This window comes from Stegostoma tigrinum, chromosome 33, assembly GCF_030684315.1.
Source record: "Stegostoma tigrinum isolate sSteTig4 chromosome 33, sSteTig4.hap1, whole genome shotgun sequence".
NCBI lineage: Eukaryota > Metazoa > Chordata > Chondrichthyes > Orectolobiformes > Stegostomatidae > Stegostoma > Stegostoma tigrinum.
Genome location: NC_081386.1, coordinates 19938191 through 19956826, shown reverse-complemented (window position 1 = coordinate 19956826; position 18636 = coordinate 19938191). Strand labels below are relative to the sequence as shown.

General features: G+C 43.1%; 1 protein-coding gene across 4 annotated transcripts in view; it reads right to left on the bottom strand.

Annotated features, from left to right (window-relative positions):
• LOC125467222 (unconventional myosin-Va) overlaps positions 1-18636 on the bottom strand; it is a 199052-nt gene that overhangs the window by 49892 nt on the left and 130524 nt on the right. For all 4 annotated transcript variants that reach the window (XM_059639156.1, XM_059639158.1, XM_059639155.1 and 1 more), the window contains 7 exons: positions 17882-18031; positions 14140-14237; positions 11802-11888; positions 11505-11613; positions 4700-4911; positions 3466-3622; positions 1581-1820 (listed from right to left, as the gene is read on the bottom strand). In XM_059639156.1, coding sequence (XP_059495139.1) covers positions 1581-1820; positions 3466-3622; positions 4700-4911; positions 11505-11613; positions 11802-11888; positions 14140-14237; positions 17882-18031 — 1053 coding nt within the window. The remainder of the gene's footprint in view (positions 1-1580; positions 1821-3465; positions 3623-4699; positions 4912-11504; positions 11614-11801; positions 11889-14139; positions 14238-17881; positions 18032-18636) is intronic.

Here is an 18636-nt window from a genome sequence, read left to right as displayed (position 1 = left end):
TTCACTAATGTCTTTCAGAGAAGGAGATCTACCATTCTCACTTGGTCTGGCCAATATGTGACTCCAGACCACAGTAATGTGGCTACCTCTTAGCTGCCTTCTGAAATGGCCCAACAAGCCACTCAGTTGAGGGCAATTAGCAACAAAGAATACATGTCAACCTGGTTATCAATGCTCACGTCCAGTGAAGTGGTATAAGAAATGCTCTTCTATTTATCTCACAAAAAAAGCATAGACAGCCCAACAGAATGAAGAGGAGCCGGCATCAGGTGTCTGCAGTGGACACCGCTCCACGTGGGAGTCCTCCAGCTTTACAACGGGAACCTGGGGACTGGAGGGCAATTCACACTACAGTCCAGTCCAACAGCATGTTAAAGGTGCTTCAAGGACTCCCAGTCCATCTGTTTACTTTGCAGTGTGTGGGGTCCATGGGCCATGTGTATGTTGGTTGTGGGCTCTGTATAATTTTCTCAGGATCTTTCTGTTGTGGTTTCGGATGCACTTCAGCCCCACCCTCCTGATCTGTGGCCATTCGGGACAAAGTAGGTAAATAGGTCAGAGAGTGGCCTCTGGCATGGCTGAAGTCACCATCAACAGGTCCAGGCAGGAGGCAGTGGCCTGACTTCCTGCCCCGTTTCCACGGCTACTTTTGTGCCTGGATGTCCTTGGAGTTGGAGGAGGGGGTGCCCACCAACATCCGTGAGGCATTCAGAGAGAGGTGGGTACCACAGGACCTGTGGTGTGTTACTTCTTCTGTGAGCATTATTTTGATTTCGTTCCTCCCCTTTTTGTTACTGCCACACTGCCTCTGGGGGGCAGTTCTTCTAACTTGTTAATTATATCATTTGTCACGTGGGCAATTCATTAATTTGGTAATTGTACCATTGGTGGAGCGGGTGATTTGTTGGTGGCTTATGTCAAAAGAGTTGGCAATATAATTTCAAAATAATAAAATACATATTGTACTTAATCCACTACCTCACACTTTCTCAACTCTCCAAATTTTCTTCCCTCCTCTTTTAAAAAGATCAACTCCATCACTAGGATATACTCCCACCAACTGCAATCACTCTTTCAGTACCGTGGCTCTCGTGACCATTTTTTCAGCAACAAGCTTCAACATAGGCAGCGCCGTGGCATTCAAAATGCAACTGCATCACAGCCAAGGCTGAGTCCATCGTCACCCAGAATCCATACACTTCCAGCAGAGGTCAGTGCTAGCAATGTTTGTAGTAACTCTCTGGCAGCCAGTGTCTGGTAAGATCAGGTTAACTCAGCAGCAACAACTTGTACAAGTGACCGCAGCACGGAATAATATCCCAGCAGATGAGATGAGACAGGGAGACTGTGCACCGTTTTCTGGTAAAGAAGGAATCTACCAACCTACAGTACAGGTTGAGCCTTTTCCACTGCGGTGTTGGATACACAGCTACAGACAGACACTGCACTATAACTGAGGCTGCATTGCATGGATGTGACTTTGACGAAAAAAGAAATTCAGGCATTGCACACCTGGTGAGAGTAGCGTCACTGGTCCATCAGAGAAAACCTCCAATGGAGTGAAGAAATACTAGGGTTACCTGGTCATTGACTTTGCATTGCAGTTGCACAATCTTGTTCTCCATACCGATGTTCAAGGTCTTGTAGTGCTCTACAGATCTTGCTTCAATCTTCAGTTTCTTAAGCTCACGCTTTGCCATCATGCGGCGATAGCAACATTGCAGGTAGACGACGGCGTGCTGGATCCTCTTGTACCTGCGTTTCGCCAACAAGCCACGTGCGTGCTTCTGAAGGATGATCGCTTTCTGTTCCCGGAGGACCTATTTGCATTTTAAACAAGAAACAAAGGTTTCAAAGATATAAATGGTGTTAGCAAAGCCTGTATATTGCCAGTCTATAAGAAAAGGTACTGGCATCAGATCTGATCCTGAAATGAATAAATCTTCTTGAAATTTGTGTTTCCTGATCTCCTCCACAGATTGTTCTTTAAATGCACATTATTATTTTGAGATGCATTTGCTTCAGCAATTGCAGCAGCCTGTGTGACATAAATGAACAGTTCACCCCTTGTCAGCCATGGCCATGGGAATATGACACCAGCTGTAATACCGGGGGAAATGATATTATTGAACAGCGTCATGTTCTCTTGCTTTGTATCATTAAAAAGACAGTGTCTTTTAACAGGGTAGCTCAACCTCATTGCTTTGATGTAAAAGGCAGCCACTCAGGTGCTGAATTGTGGACCGAACTGAAAACCTCTAACTTGAGAGGCGAGCACGCTACCAATTGAGCCAGGCTGAGATCAAACATGTCGAAATGATTTCATTCATTTAATGCACACCCTCAAAGAATTCAAAATTACAGGGGCAACAACTGTAATGCCGCTTGTCACATTATAATTGTAAGCTATTGAAATATAACTGTGTCCTACATTAACTGTAACGCCTAGCAAGTGCAATATTCATTTCGGAGTCTGTGCCTGTCTGCGTGCACATGTCTGTCTACCTGCATCTCCATGCGCGCGCAGCTGTCTGCCTGCCTCTTCGTGAGCGTGCGTGACAAGCGGGGAGAATCCAAACACATTTTAAAAATTATTTTTTGGAGTCTTACTGAAGCTGTTACTGGGGACATTCTACGGTCACTTACCACACATGCCCTGTAAGATTTCCACGCTGAGCATTCATGAGGGGTCATTTCTCTTTTTTGATCTCTGTCTTCACCATCCTCACTACTTGATCGAATACACTAAGCACTCAGCAAGCTCAGTGAGAGAAATAGCAGGGCAAGAGTTTAGTATGGCCATTAGCACCTGTGTCTGACTGTTGGGCTCTTCAGTAAAGATGCTCTGTGGCATCAACTTGAGGCCATTCTTACTCACAGACCACAAATGATCAGGGAGGACGGTCCATGTAAGAAACGATAAACTGGGAACATTGTACTTTGTGATAGTAAGGTGTAGAGCTGGATGAACACAGCAGGCCAAGCAGCAGCAGAGGAGCGGGAAAGCTGAAGAAGGGTCTAGGCCCAAAACATCAGCCTTCCTGCTCGGCCTGCTGCATTCATCCAGCTCGACATCCTGTTATCTCAGATTCTCCAGCATCTGCAGTTCCCAATATCTCTATTGTACTTTGTGTTTGTTTTTGAGGTTCAGGCTGAAGTGTAATACTGGGGGCCAGACAGGAGGGAGATTTACTCTGCTTGTTACCATATGACAATGCAATGTCTGGAGGACTTATCTTACTCACCAACACATCAACCCTTCTTTTGACACCCGAGTTTATAACAATGAAAACAAAATTAATATGGTTCCGATATAAAATTTATGCACACTATTTCGACAAATCTATATTGACAGCACATCATTATAGAAGCCGTATACACTCAACCCTTGGCTAGTACATTCTGGATATTGTTCTAAACCTCCAAAGCATATGGATGAATGGAATTATTAAAGCAATTACTTACTGCTCGGTACCGTCGCCTTCCATGAAAGCCTCTCACGAATGATTGGATAACAATGGTCGCTGACCGGATCCGTTGGAAATTTTGACGAGCAGCACACATTCGCTGGTATTTCTGGATGATAATTGCCGCTCTGGTCCTGCGGAGGAACTGAGCATAGCTGGAACATAACAAAAAGCCCCATCGTTATCCAAAATTGTCCGGAAGGAAGACATCCTGCAGGCATCAGCCTGACAACTGACGTGAAATCTTTTCAGTAGTGGAGGACGGGTGAATAACGGCCAGCTCATTAATTAGCCACCTCACTGTTCTTCTGTGAAAAGTGAAGTATTGAGCAGCTGAGGAGGAGGAATATTTTTCAATTTAGTCCCCTGTATTCATTGGGTCAATTTGGAAAGAAAGAACCATGTAGAAATCAGGGGCAATTGCTCATGCCTTACACAGATTCAAATTGCCGTGCTCACTTGCTGAGAACCACCGACGCTGTAAAATACCCAAAGTGAAACACCAGATCGTTCGCATTTGTTAGGAGCAGGTTTGTTCTACATGCTTAATAAGAAATGTTACTGTGTTGTATGAATCAACAAAGGAAAATCCAGAGACAGTAGAAAATAATAAATAATAAAATGTCATCCATATCTCATCAATAAATAATTTAGACATATATCAAATACTTTTCCTTTGAGATTCCTTCTCCACTCAAGGAGTGTCCCTGTTCCTAGCATCTATCTGGTGCTCCAAGTTCACCTGGACTGATTCATGTTCCAATATTGCTCCATTACTCAGCGGCAGGTCGGGCAAGATGTAGGGCAGCCTGGTGGCTCAATGGTTAGCACCGCTGCCTCACAGCACCAAGGACCCGGGTTCGATTCCACCCTCGGGCGACTGTGCAACCTCCACACAGACATTCTCCTTGTGTTTGTGTGGGTTTCCTCCCGCAGTCCAAACATGTGCAGGTTGGGTGGATTGGCCATGCTGAACTGCCCAGAGATCCTCACACAGGAATGTGTAGATTAGGTGGGTTATGCAGGATGGGTCTGGGTAGGACGCTCTGAGGGCCAGTGTGAACTTGTTGGGCCTGTTTCCACACCATAGGGATTCTACGATGAAGAACTTCATTCTCATGACAGAAAACCTACGATCACGTGAGTCTGGTTGAAGAGGCAGTGCCAACGTACTGCTGCACAAGTATAGGTTTGCACCGAGAGACAACCAATTGATTTGGAAAACATCATACCATCTGGCTTGATAGCCCCGCACGTATCGCTGAATTGTAATCGCAGCATTTCGCATGCGGAGATACTTCTTCCGCTGCAGCCAGCTCCGAATAGTCTTCTGGATTCTGATACAAGCGGCTCTGAGCTTGTCTGCTCGCAGCTTTTCCAAGTAAGCCACTTGCCCAGCACGGAAGAAAATCTTTGTTTTCCCAAACTGGTACTTGTCTTTGTCCTATACAACAAGAACAAAATCATTATAGTGTAACAATGGAGATAGGAATTCACCTATGCAAACTACAAAAAAAGCAATTATTCTGAAACTGCCACTGGTGTGAATCTTGTATTTAACGGATGAGAAATTCAGATCTAAATGCGTCAGCAACAATATTTCAACAGTCTGAGTGGGTTGGGGTTAACAACATTAACTTCATGCAGCTTAGCCAGACAGCTTGGGAATTAAGTCAACTAGATCCTGTTACTTTCTGGTTTTGGGAATAAATACATCAAGTCCCAGTCTCAGTTAGGGGTGGCACAGTGTCTCAGTGGTTAGCACTGCAGCCTCACAGCACCTGGGACCCGGGTTCAATTCCACCCTCGGGTAACTGTCCGTGCGGAGTTTGGACATTCTCCCCGTGTCTGCGTGGGTTTCCTCCGGGTGCTCTGGTTTCCTCCCACAGGCTTGGTAGATTGGCTGTGCTAAACTGCCCCTAGTCTTCAGGGATGTGTAGCATGGGTGGGTTAAAGGGGATGAGCCTAGATGGGAAGCTCCATGGGTCAGTGTGGGCTTGTTGGGCCTATTTCCACACTGTAGCGATTCTATTCCATCCTGGCCAAATACAGCGATTGCTAATTCGATCTCCAGTCAAAATGCTACAGGCACATCACTAACAAAAGTGTGATAATTCCTAAACCATGCACCAAATACTTATCTCAACAAAATATTTATTCAGGATGGATTCATGAGTACAAGTAAATGACTGGAATATTTTAAAATATTTTGAGTTAATGATTAGAAACATATGATATGCTATTACAAAGCATTGACCTATTAGGTTTACAGACAGGCAGTTACTGTGACCATCTATTTATGGAAAAAGTCGGTTCAAAGATCTAGACTAAACAACAAGTCAAATATTACTATCTGTTTAATTAGGTAGTTTTGTTGTCACTGTTGCTATCATTGTTATTCCTAAATGTCAATATTGACCTTTGCAATCCCGTGTGTACAAAACACAACTTGCAGCAAACCAATAATTCTAAATTCTTTCTAACGCCAGACTTTAAATGTCATTTTACCGTGTGTCTTCAAACCATGGTCACTGACATTTACTTAAGTTAGAAAGGCAAAATTTGATAACTTACTAATTAAATTAATATTGGAGGACACAATGTAATTATAGCACTATCATAAGTGTTGTAGGAAGTAACAGTGACTCGTTGAGGAAATGTACACCATACAAAAAGCTGCCGAATTCAGGCTTTTCCCGTGTATAAACCAATGTATCATGGACTCCTGTGATTGTTACAGCAATTTTAAAATGATGATTATTAAAAGGACCTTCCAAACCTCCTCCAGCTAGTAGGACAAGGGCAACACACGTATGGGAACCCAACCAGGATTTCCTCCAGTCAAAGAGATTATTAGATGATAACGATGCACAAGGGCAATGTGGGAAATGCAACAGATTGGCAAAGACGCTCATATAATGAGCTACTGCAGATATGATGGACCAAATGGCCTCTGCATGCATCGTAACACGTCTGTGATTCTGTGATTGCACACACCACCCATGGCCAGAAACCATAAATATCCTTCCTTTAATGTCTGTCACTGCGTCAAAACCCTAGAGCATATTTCCTAACATCTCGGAGTGTGTCCCTTCAGTACATAGTCTGTAGCTCACTGCCACATTCAGAAGGGCAATTAATTGTTGACAGTGAATCCTGACACTGCCTGCAATGCTCATGTCCTACGGTCACATCAAAAAGCACTTTAAAATGACAGTATGGGTTACAAGGGAGACGCTATGGCCTATCGGTATTATCACTAGATTATTAATCCAGAAATTTAGCTAACATTCCGAGATCCCAATTCAAATCCTGCCATAGCAGATGGTGGAACGTGAATTCAATAAAAAAGAATCTGGAATTAAAGAATCTAGTGATTACCATGAATCCATTGTTGAAAATCCCAGCTGGTTCACTAACGTCATCCTTACCTGGTCTGGCCTACATGTGACTCCAGACCCATAGTAAAGTTGTTAACTCATAACTGCACTCTGGGTAATTAGGAATGGGCAATAAATGCTGGACTGATCAGAGATGTCCATGTCACATGACTGAATTAAAAAAAACACACACATAGCCACCCCATTGAGCAGATCGTGAAACATTTCTGTTTTTCTAAAACAGCCCCCAATCTTTTATGGGAGATCCAGTTAAACAGTCTTAAACTCTTTTCCACTTCTTCCGTGCCCCTCATACAGATCATGAAGTTAACAAGCATTACGCAAGACTGAAGTAAGGTCACTGGCCCCGAAACATTAGGTTTGCTTTCTCTCCTCAAATCCTATCAGACCTGCTGAGCTTTTTCAACAATTTTTGTTTTTATTTCCAATTTTCAGCTTCCACAGATCTTTATTTTTCTTGATTCAAGACTGAAAACATTTGCAGCTACAGATACTTCTTCATCAATTCACTGCAACTGAAGTTACCCATTGATTACTTCAAACCACAAAGATATTTAGTGAGTAACGTTTATAAAACTCATTGCACGCTGTCATCACTACTTAATGATTGACAGACCTTAAACAAATTTTGAGTCCAATATTAACTCTGTGCATATGTATGCATTTAGATCAAGTTAAAATCTCGTCCCAGGTTTCCTGAAACCTAACCCTGCAATCTTGTCATCTCTCTTCTTCCTGGATTTTGAATTCTGCTATTCCCAAATGGCACAGATTGGCCTTGCTGAAGCTGGATTTCCCTTTTGTGGGAATCTCACCTTGTCTCCTTTCCCTAAAAGTCAGATCTTGTTGGAGGTGCCGGAATCCTGTCCATCATTTTCAAAGGTCTACAGAGAGACCGTTACTCTGAGTTAATTTGGCCCCAGGCCAGACCAGGTGAAGACAACAGATTTCTTTCCCTAAAAGGACATTAGTGAACCAGCTGGGGCTTTTCAACAATGGATTCATGGTCATCACTAGATACTGTAATTGTAGATTTGTTATTTTAAGTTCAAATTCCACCATCTGCTATGGCGGGGTTTGAATTCAGGACTCCAGAACATTAGCTAAGTTTCTGGATTAATAGTCTAGTGATAATACCACCAGGCCATTGCCTACTACTTCTTTATTATTAATAAGGCTATCAGAAGGAAGAAAAACTATCCACGCTATATCAATTAACAAAGTGCTCAGGCTAGAGCAAGGATATGTTAGGTATGGAGGGAAGGTCTTACAAGGAAAGGCTGAGGGACTTGAGGCTGTTTTCATTAGAGAGAAGAAGGTTGAGAGGTGACTTAATTGAAACATATAAAATAATCAGAGGGTTAGATAGGGTGGATAGGGAGAGCCTTTTTCCTAGGATGGTGACAGCGAGCATGAGGGGGCATAGCTTTAAATTGAGGGTGAAAGATATGGGACAGATGTCAGAAGTGGTTTCTTTACTCAGAGAGTAGTAAGGGAATGGAACGCTTTGCCTGCAACGGTAGTAGATTCGCCAACTTTAGGTACATTTAAGTCGTCATTGGATAAGCATATGGATGTACATGGAATAGTGTAGGTTAGATGGGTTTGAGATCGGTATGACAGGTCGGCACAACATCGAGGGCCGAAGGGCCTGTACTGTGCTGTAATGTTCTATGTTCTATATGTTCTATGTTGTAGAATCCCACCAAGTGCACATACTGGTATCTCAGATTCTGTTAGTTTTTTTTTAATGCCAATTGATTTTTAGCAACATTCCCTGAGACCGGCCAGACGGTTTTTCTCTATAATTGTCCTCCACATTGGCTGCTGAGCTAATTAGTCAGCTCACTCCTTTTTCACTCTCTCTTTCTCTCAATCACACAATGAATTTTAGCACTGACACTCTGCGCAGTGCTCTGCACCTTTCCACTGGAGCTGCATCACATTTCTTGCCCATTTATGATGAGCCCACGTTCCTTGAGTTAAATATTGAAACGATCCAAGTCAGTGCCTTTACCCTTTTGCTTTACCGCAAACTCCATCGTTCTCCGGTCGGAGATTCCACTCCCCACCAGGTCACGACCTCTGACTGAACAGATTGCTCGCAGCCAAAGCAACCTATTTAGCCAATTAAGCTTCTGACCCCACTCCATCAACAATAACTTGCATTGATATGGTGCCTCTGATGCAGCAACAACGCTGTCACAGTCACCTTACTAAAGCATAATCAAGGCAGAAAATGAACTCAAGACTCCAAGCAGCAAAGGTTAGGGTAGAATATTGAAAGTATAGAGGAGGAGATGGAGGGCTTTACGCAGGAAGTCAGAGAGAAAGACAGTGAATCAACTGAGGATACAGCCACTAACTGTGGCCTACCACAGGAAAGAGAAATGCAGTTATCTGGGAGAGCTGGGATACACCAGTAGCAGGAGACAAGACCATGAAAGTACTCAAACACATTGGTAAGAATTTTAATTTGGAGCCTTTGGAGAGCCAAGAGGTCAGCAAGGCCTGAAATGAGGGACAAGCATTGGACTTGAGTGAGATTCAAGTCCAATGTAAAAAGACATAAAAACGTTAGTTCTGTTTTTCCACATCCACAGATGCCACCAGATCTGCCGAGTTTCTTCAGCACTTTGTCTTTTTTTTCAGATTTCCAGCATCCACATTATTTGCTTTTGTTGCAATGGTTATGACTGGGTGTGCCACAGTATGAATTGGTGATTCAGCCACCGCTGGACTTATTTATCTGCAGACACTGGAAACGTTACAAAGATGGAAGGAAGTTTTATGGACTGGAGAGAATTATGGAGATTGCAGATCAGTGTGGGGTCAAATGGCAGCTCAGTGATTAGCACTGGTGCCCCTCAGAACAAGGGACCCCGGTTCAATTCCATCCTTGGCTGACTGTGCGAACTCCACAGACAGACATTCTTCCCATGTCTGCATGGGTTTCCTCCAGGTGCTCCAGTTTCCTCCTACAGTTCAAAGATGTGCAGGCTAGGTGGGTTGGCCAGGGTAAATTGCCCATAGGTGTCCAGGGATGCGCATGCTGGGTGGATTAGCCATGAGAAATACAGGGTTGCAGGGATATGGTAGGGGGTTGGGTCTGGGTGGGATGCTCTCAGGAAGGTCAGTATGGACTTGATGGGTCGAATGACCTGCTTCCAAAATGTAGAGATTCTATGATTCTAAACAGAAGGCTGAAAACACAAACTATCTGGTGCAGCCTGTAATAATAGTCAGGAGTCACCAGCACAGGTATGGAAACTAATCCCAGCTAGATTCTGTCAAGAGTCAGCACATTGATGAGGAAGAGAAGCATCCCAAGGATAACTCCTTGAGACTCTACAGGGGCAGTGGATGAAAATGGAGTGATAAGTTACTCCCCAAGTTGAAAATGCTGATAAAACGTAGTAGGTCACACAGCATCTCTGAACAGAGAAATAATCCTGGTGAAAGGAACCTGTATGCTGCCCTCCAAGCTGCACATCATCCTGACTTGGAAATATATCACCATACCTTCAATGTCATTGGGTCAAAGTCCTGGAACTCCATCCCAAAGAGCTTCACAGCGCTACCTAAGCCAAATCGACAAGAGCAGTTCAAGAAAGCAGCTCCCCACCACCATCGCAAAGCAACCAGGGATGGACCATAAATACTGGCCCAGCCAGCAACACCCACATCCCACCTACTGAATTGTAAGAAAACCGTAATCCTCTCAAACACTGCTGTCTACGTCTTAGTCCTGACTCCACCATCATCATAATAAAGGCAAATATAGCAGATGCTGACAATCTGAAATAAAAACAGAAAGAGCTGGGGAGGCTCCGCAGGTCTGACAGTATGTGTGGAGTGAAAATAAGATCTTTCTTCAGAGCTCGAACTTCAGAACTTTAACTTGAACTCTAAACATTTCAAATCCAATGTGATTCTCCTTCAGAACTAAAGTTCCAGTTCTGAAGAAAAGTCTTTCTGGAGTTGAACATTAATTCTGTTATTAACACACTGCTGGGGCTGCTGACGTCCCCCAGCATCTTCTGTTTCTATTCTATTATCACCCTCACCTTCACTCACCGACACTGGTCTCCAACGCCACAAATTTAAGTTCTCAAACTCCCTCCATGACTTACCCTCTGCCAATCACCATAACTAGCCTACATAACCCGAACTATCTATGTGATACCCGTCCTGTGCATTGGCCACCAGAAGTGACCATGTCTTCAGCTCACCTGGGACCCAGGTGTGGAAATTCCTCCCTCAACCCCAATCTAACACTTGGAGAAAAGCTACCAAGTGTCGACCACCCCTTCCCAATATCCCCCTCCCACCAACCTTTGTCCGATTTCTGTTTCTACAACGCCTTGGTGAAGGACTTCCAAATATACTTCCCTGTTAAAAGTAAAATTTCAATGCAAGCTGCTGTTGGCATAATCACGTTAATGGAGACACGGTAAGAATAGACATGAGGATAAAGGTTCGAGGGTGGTTTGTGCTTCATCTGTATTGCCTACCCAAAGTATTATGAACAGCTATTACTGTACACCAGTGAAAATATTAAGCCTGCAATGGGCTTTCTTTTTCCCCCAAATGAAGCAGCAATTGTTCTATAAATTAGTGCAATTCCAATGATCACCTTGATTAACTTTTCCAGGACATTTCTGCACGTCAGCTTTTTGTCACTGAGGACATCTTTCTGCTTCATCAGGACACGATAGCGGTTAAAGAATTCTTGATACGTCCATCTGAAAAATTCACAAACTCAAATAAATCAAAGCAAATCGCCAACTTTAAATCTGCAGTAAAAATGCAGAAAATGTACAACATGAAAATAAAGAGATAAAAAGATGACTCAAAGCAAAGTGGATTACAGGACATTTCACATGATGATACAGTGGGACTTCCACATTCCCTCTTACACGCTGCACATTACCTTGATGGGAAGCCAGCAGCACTTATCCTAATGGTTTCAAGCACACCACAAGCTCGAAGCTGCTGTACAGCTCGTTTTGGATCGAACCTACAAAGACAAGTATATGTCAAGGTCTTCTCATAGATGTGATTGCAAAATGATCAGGTGGATCAGATTGTAAACTGAAGCAAGTCTATCACAGCCCTGTAATCCTACCCTAGCCCTGCTCACCTCTAGCCTGGAATCCACCAAAAAAAACCAAGCCTGTAGTAGCTGTCATACCAGCAGCAGCCACCACCTCCCTAATGGCGCTGCTGTTCCACAGACCCACTTACAGCTCTCTGAGATGGGGGTGGCATCATTGTCCCGATCGGAGGCCCACTAACTGACCAAGATGCAGCTAGCCTTTGTGAAAAAGGGACAGTGCAGGGCCACAGCCCAGGAGTCTGCCCAATAATCAGTGTTTAGCCCCATTATCACAACGGAAGATTACAATAATCAAAACAATACTGCGTGCCAAGACAGTAAACAATGAAGTGGTAGCATAACCCGGTCCTGTTTGTATTCTGCACTACTCTCACAGATTCCCTCTGCCAGGATTCAGAGCAACTGCAGTCAATTCAAGGCCAAACTTCACCAGCAGGACACTTTTGAAGATAAAACACTCTAATGTCAAGTGTGTCTTAAAAAGATTAAATTCGCAGTGGGTGGACAAAATCTCTCTTAAGCTTATTTGCCTTTTCCAGTTCAGAGTGATTCAGGTCCAAAAGGCAAACCTGGTTCTCATCTGCCAACAGCTACCATAGCAACAAACTCAGTCACATCAAGTGATGGTTCAACCTCTTTCTTTTAACCTTTTGATGGGAGAAACTAACGGTTCACTGTGAGGATTTCAAAAGTGAAAGCTTTCAATTAATCAACTTCCTCCCATACTGTTCGACTGGCAAAATTTAAGATTACAATGGAGACATCTTAAAAGCAATGCATCATTATATTGACTGAGCTGAGTCATATAGCACCAAGCTCACACTTCGTGTGTGATAGAGTGGGTACAGTGGGCCATTATAGTGTAGGTGCATTGGGCCATTATTTGCTCACACCTCTGTCAAAGAGAGTCAGTTATTAAAACTTCCACTTCTGCAACAGGAACAATTCTAGCAATGGACAACCCAGAATCATTTCTGCAACAGAACTTCCAACATGTTACTTAACAATGAATTTCCTAACACCACTATGGAAGCACTTCCATCACCAATGGTTCAATAAAAAGCACCAACATATAAGAACAGGGCAGTATTTTCTGTGTTGATTATTTTAGGTGAACAAATTAACGATAACTTGAACGTATGAAATAGGAGCAGAAACAAGCCAATCCGCCCTGCAGGACTATCCCATCATTCAAAAACATCGTGGCTATTCTGTTTTGAATTCTATATTCCAAAGTACTCAAAAACCTCTGATTTCCCAGTTCAACATGAATTAATTGACTTCCACTTTGAGAACATTCACTGACCCACCACCTCCACAGCCTTCTGGGGCAGAGAATTTCAAATTGGCCCAATCCTTAGAACAAAAATTGTCCTCATCTTTCTCCTAAAAAGGATGGGGACTCCTCACTTTCCAACAGTGTCCCCCTCGTTCTCACTATCTCTCCCACAAGAAGGAACATCCTGTCTATTTCCAAATTACCAAGATCATTCAGGAACAGAGCTACACTAATCTTCTAACAAGCCCAGTCTGATCACCATAACGTGACCCACACATTCCAGATACCAATCTGCTACACTGCCTCAAACCGCCTTCAAACCATTTAGATTCTTCCTTATGAAGGATACCAATATCGCATAAAGTATTGGAGGTACAGTTTCTCCAATGTCCTGTATAAATGAAGCCTTATAACTTATGTACATAAAATATATACCGCTCCTTTAAGTGAAAATTTCAATTTTCAAATGAAATCCACATTTCATTGATGACTTTAAGGAAACAGCCACACAACTGCAACAACAAAAAAAAATTGAATCCAGAAGGTCATAAAATTCTTAATGTAACCTTTTCTTTCCTCTGTGACCGCAGGCCAGAGGCTTCAAAGATTGTCTCGTCTATGGAGAGCGAAGTGGTGTAAAAATACATCTCTCAGTGACAATATGCACAAGATTTTATATTGTTCGCTGAAAGAAATGATAATGCATTCTGGATCACTTTATGAAACTTTTCTACTTTAGCCCAACATGAATAGCAATTGACAGCAAGGGCTACATAGAATACGTCTTCTGTACCCACAGCGACATACGCCATCACTAGACACGATAGCACAGGTTAATAAACTGAGAATGAAAGCACATCTAGTTTGGCTTACGTGAAAGCAAGTTTGTAATCATTGGGTTTAATGCATCGCACGTAGTGAGGAGTTGTAGCGTTAAGGGTCTCCATCAGCAGATGAAGGGAGTTACGAAACTGCAAGAAAATTGATACATACAATATTAATGTGCAAAATTAGTGGATCGGTTTGACTTTATCCTCTCACCTGTGGTTTGTCGGCCTTTTGTTTTCCTCAAATATATCTTTATTGCTGTCTCCATGGTTACCATTGCCTTCCACTATCTTGACCCACTGACTTCAAAGTTACCCTTTGAGAATGTTGGTCAGAAATCTGTTTGAGCCCCAGAAACTCTCCTTATTTTTGGGGAGGGGTATTGGTGGTGAGGAGTCGGAAAAACTTCAGGGTATTATGCATTGATCCCATCCATCTACCTCCCAGCATCCAGCTCTCCAGGAGTTCTTCCAGAAATCTGGGTAAAAAGGTGACACACTGATCTCCTCAAGTCACAGAATGGGAGCCCAGAGAACAGAATCTACAATGTAGGTCATCGAGAAGGCACAAAGGAACACAACCAGAAGACAGGGAAGTCGAAAAATGAGAAAGGGAGCCATTCTTTTTTAGTTAGCCTAAGGCAGGTAGCAAACAATACTATATATAAAGAGGAAAAATGTAAAAGTGAAAACAAGCGCAGATAATTCATAAGTGTGTTGACTGTTTCACATGATACATTAGCATTGTTTTGCCATCCTCTATAAATTAGAAACTGGAACCCCTTTTACAAAAATCAGACACTGTATCCACATACTACAGCTTTGTAATATCTAATGGATTGCAGGGTTGGATTTAAAATTCTCATCCTTGTTCCCTAATCCCTTAGTGGCCTTGCCCTTCCCAATTTCTGGAATCTCTCCAACCCCAGAGCCCTCTGCAATATCTGCACTCCTCGAAATGTCTTTTGTGCACTCCCAGTTATAATGCTTCCACTGCCGCTGCCTTAACCCCAGGTTCTAGAATTACCGCCGTATTACACCTCACTATCTCTCTTATCTCCTGGAAAAAGCTCCTCAAAACCTTTATGCAGTTTGACGTCACCCTTTCTTTTACAATGTTTCTGTGAAGGCATCTTGGAATCTTTCATTATGTTAGAGGTGCCAAGTAAATGTAGATTGTCCAAACAGTGGGAATGCAACAAATGATGCTCGCTACAATCTCGCGAGCAAATAACAAAACATTTTGCCTCAAAGCCCCAGTAAACTTTTTGCCTCATGTACACAGGGTCCCAAACTCTCCCTTACAGTAAGAGCCCTGCCCCTGTTTGAAATCCCGAGGTAATGCCAATTTAAATAATTTTTGAGTGTGAGCGAGAGACAAACAGAGAGACAGGCAGAGAGAAGAGGAAGTGTAGAGAGAGAATGAGAGCGTGAGTGTAGCGAGGGACTGTGTAAGTGAGCGAGAGAGAGAGATTGTGGAGAGTGTGTGTGAAAGCGTATATGAGACAGACAGACAGACAGAGACAGAGAGAGAGAGAGAGAGAGAGAGAGAGAGAAAGAAAGAAAAAGAGAGCACATGTGAATGTGTGTGAGAGAGAGTGCAAGTGAGTAAAAGTTTGTGCATGACACAACATTAAGTGGGAGAACATGACAAAAGAGCTTGCAGAGGGAAATAGACAGTTAAGTGGGCAGAAATTTAGCGGCTGCAATACAATATGGAAAAATGTGAGGTCATGCACTTTGGTGGGAAGAACAAAGGAACTGAGTATTATTGAAATGGGGACAAAATTGTGGAAAGATGCACTACAGAGGGATAATGGAGTGCTTTTCCATGAAACTCAAAAAGTGAGCATTTAAATTCAGCAGGTAATAAAAAGGGCAAATGAAACTTTAGCTTATATTTCAAACAGATTATGCATAAAACTATGGAGGCCTTGCTACACCTAATCAAGGCAAAAGTCAGACCATAGCTGGAATCTTGTAAACGGTTTTGGTCCCCTTCTCCTCAGACAGATACAGTGGCCTTGGAGACAATCCAGAGACGGTTCGCTATACTGACAGCAGATATGGAGGGTTTTTATTAAGAACTGAGTCTGAGTAAGTTGGGCTGGCACTCATTGTAATTTAGGAGAATGAGAGCAGACCTTACTGAAATAGATAAGGTTCTTAGGGGGCTTGAAGGGTAGGTGCTGAGAAGTTGCTTCACTTTGTAGAAGATCCTAGGACTAGAAGGCATAATGTCAAAGTAAGGAGTCACCTATTTAAGACAGAGGAGGAATTTCTTCTCTCAGAGGGTACTGCATCTCTGGAATTCTTTACCATACAGGGCTATCAAGGCTAAGCTGACAAGGATATTCATGGCCAAGATGGACTAATTTTTCTCCAGTCAGGGAACCAAGAGGAACAAGTAAAGGCAGGACAGTGGACTTATGGATTATCAGAACTCATTATATGGTGCAGCAGACTCAATGGGCTGAATGGTCTGTGTTTGCTCCTGAGCCTTACGTTCTTAGGACTTAAGCATAAATAATAGATTTTATTTTAGGAAAAGAAAGAGATTTGCACTCTACTCAAAGTACTAATAACCTCAGCAATTAATACATGTGTCATCAATTGGCCACAAACGGTTTTCAGTCTTGACATAATCCAAGCTGATATTTATTTTAAAACAATGTGTATTTATATAGTGCTTTAGATGCTGAATATCTACCAGGTGTCTCTCAGTGCTTTACACTGAAGGAAGTACTTTCTGAAGTGTGATCATTGCTTTAAATCAGAAAGCACTGCAACCAATCTGTGTACAGCAAGATCTGCCAACAGCAACGTGCTAATCTGTTACATCATGAGGTTGATTAATGGATACATTTGGCTAGGACCCCAGGGAGAACTGCCCTGCTCTTGTTCAAAAGAATGCCTCACGATCTTCTTCATCCATGCGGTCAGGGAGATGTGGTGATTAACGTCCCATGTGAAAGACAAACCTCTGACATTGCAGCACTCCATTAGGACTGCACTAGAGGGACAGCCCCTAAGTGGGACTTGAACCCAGCACCTTAAGAGTCAGGGGTGAGCATGCTATGAACTGAGCCATGGCAGGCACCCTGTTGCTAAAGATGGGCCATTTGTTTGATACAAACGAGTGGCTTGTAACATTCCTTTAGAGTTAACCCAATCGAGAATTAGCCATCTTGGTGATGGACTGAAGTGACGTGAACAAACAAGAACCATCCCTTCTAGCGGCACAGTGGTTAGCACTGCTGTCTCACAGTACCAGGGACCCAGGTTCTATTCCACTCACAGGCGACTGTCTGTGTGGAGTTTGCAAATTCATCCCGTGTCTGTGTGGGTTTTCTCCAGGTACTCAGATTCCCTCCAACATTCCTAAGATGTGAGGCTAGGTAGATTGGCTATGCTAAATTGTCCATAGCATTCAGGGATGTGTAGCATAGGGGGATGGGTCTGTGTAGGATGGTCTGAGGATTAGAGTCAACTTGTTGGACTGAAGGGCCTGTTTCCACGCTGTAGGGATTCTAAGATCTTCTGCAAAGGGCAGTAATGGACCAGTCACAGTAAACTAGCAACTCATTACCCAGCTTCTAACATCCTAATCTTTTTCAATCTGAATCTAAATTCTCCAACTGAAAGATTTCTTATGGTTTCCCAGTGAAGGTCCTCTGAGCCAGTAATTGCTACACTAGATTAAGCGCAGCAGCAATATAGGCATGCAAATGTTCTACACCTTGGAGCTCCTCTTTCAGAAGCCACCTCAAGCCAAGCCCCAGTCTTACCTGATGTCCCACTGATTTCTTGTGCTCTTTGCTGGCCTGCAGTGATCGAGGCTTGGCAGATTTCACAGTTGCCCTGGTAACAGGGGGACGTCCTTCAGTAGGGCTGGTAGCTGGCTTCTCATCTTGGAAGAGCTCCGCAAGCAAACTCAACTGGTTTGGTGCGAATCACAAGTAGACAAAACATTCACATTAGCAAGTCTTTAAACCCTTATTCCAAAAGCTCACACAAAAGAAACCAGACACTGGGTTTGCTGTTGCCACAGATCCACAGTCAATATTTTAATGGGGCAGCAATTCGGTAATCGGGTCTCAGAAAAGTCAAAGATTCAATTGACAACTCAATGATATGAGATGGAACAACATAAAAATTAGAGCACAAACTCAAATTAGCTCAATTGTTCCATTTTCACATGATTGTCCTCCCAGCTCGCCCCATCAACATACACTTCCATTCCTTTCTCTCGTATGTACTTACCTAGATTCCCATGAGGTTAGTCACCTAAATACTCTGTATGGCAGAAAGTCCCAAATTCTTACTATTTAACACATCGAGAAGTTGCTTCTGAATTGTTTGTTGGTTTTATTCAGTGATTATTTCCCAACCAGAGATTTAGATCCGCTTTTCTGGCTTTCCTGCAAACTACGGTTTCTTGGGACAAAGGAAAGAGATGGCCCAAGCACCGAGTTGAACTGGATCAGACCGGAGCTGGCCGGTACAGGCTGATCTACTGTCAAATCCTCCCGGAGGAGCTGGG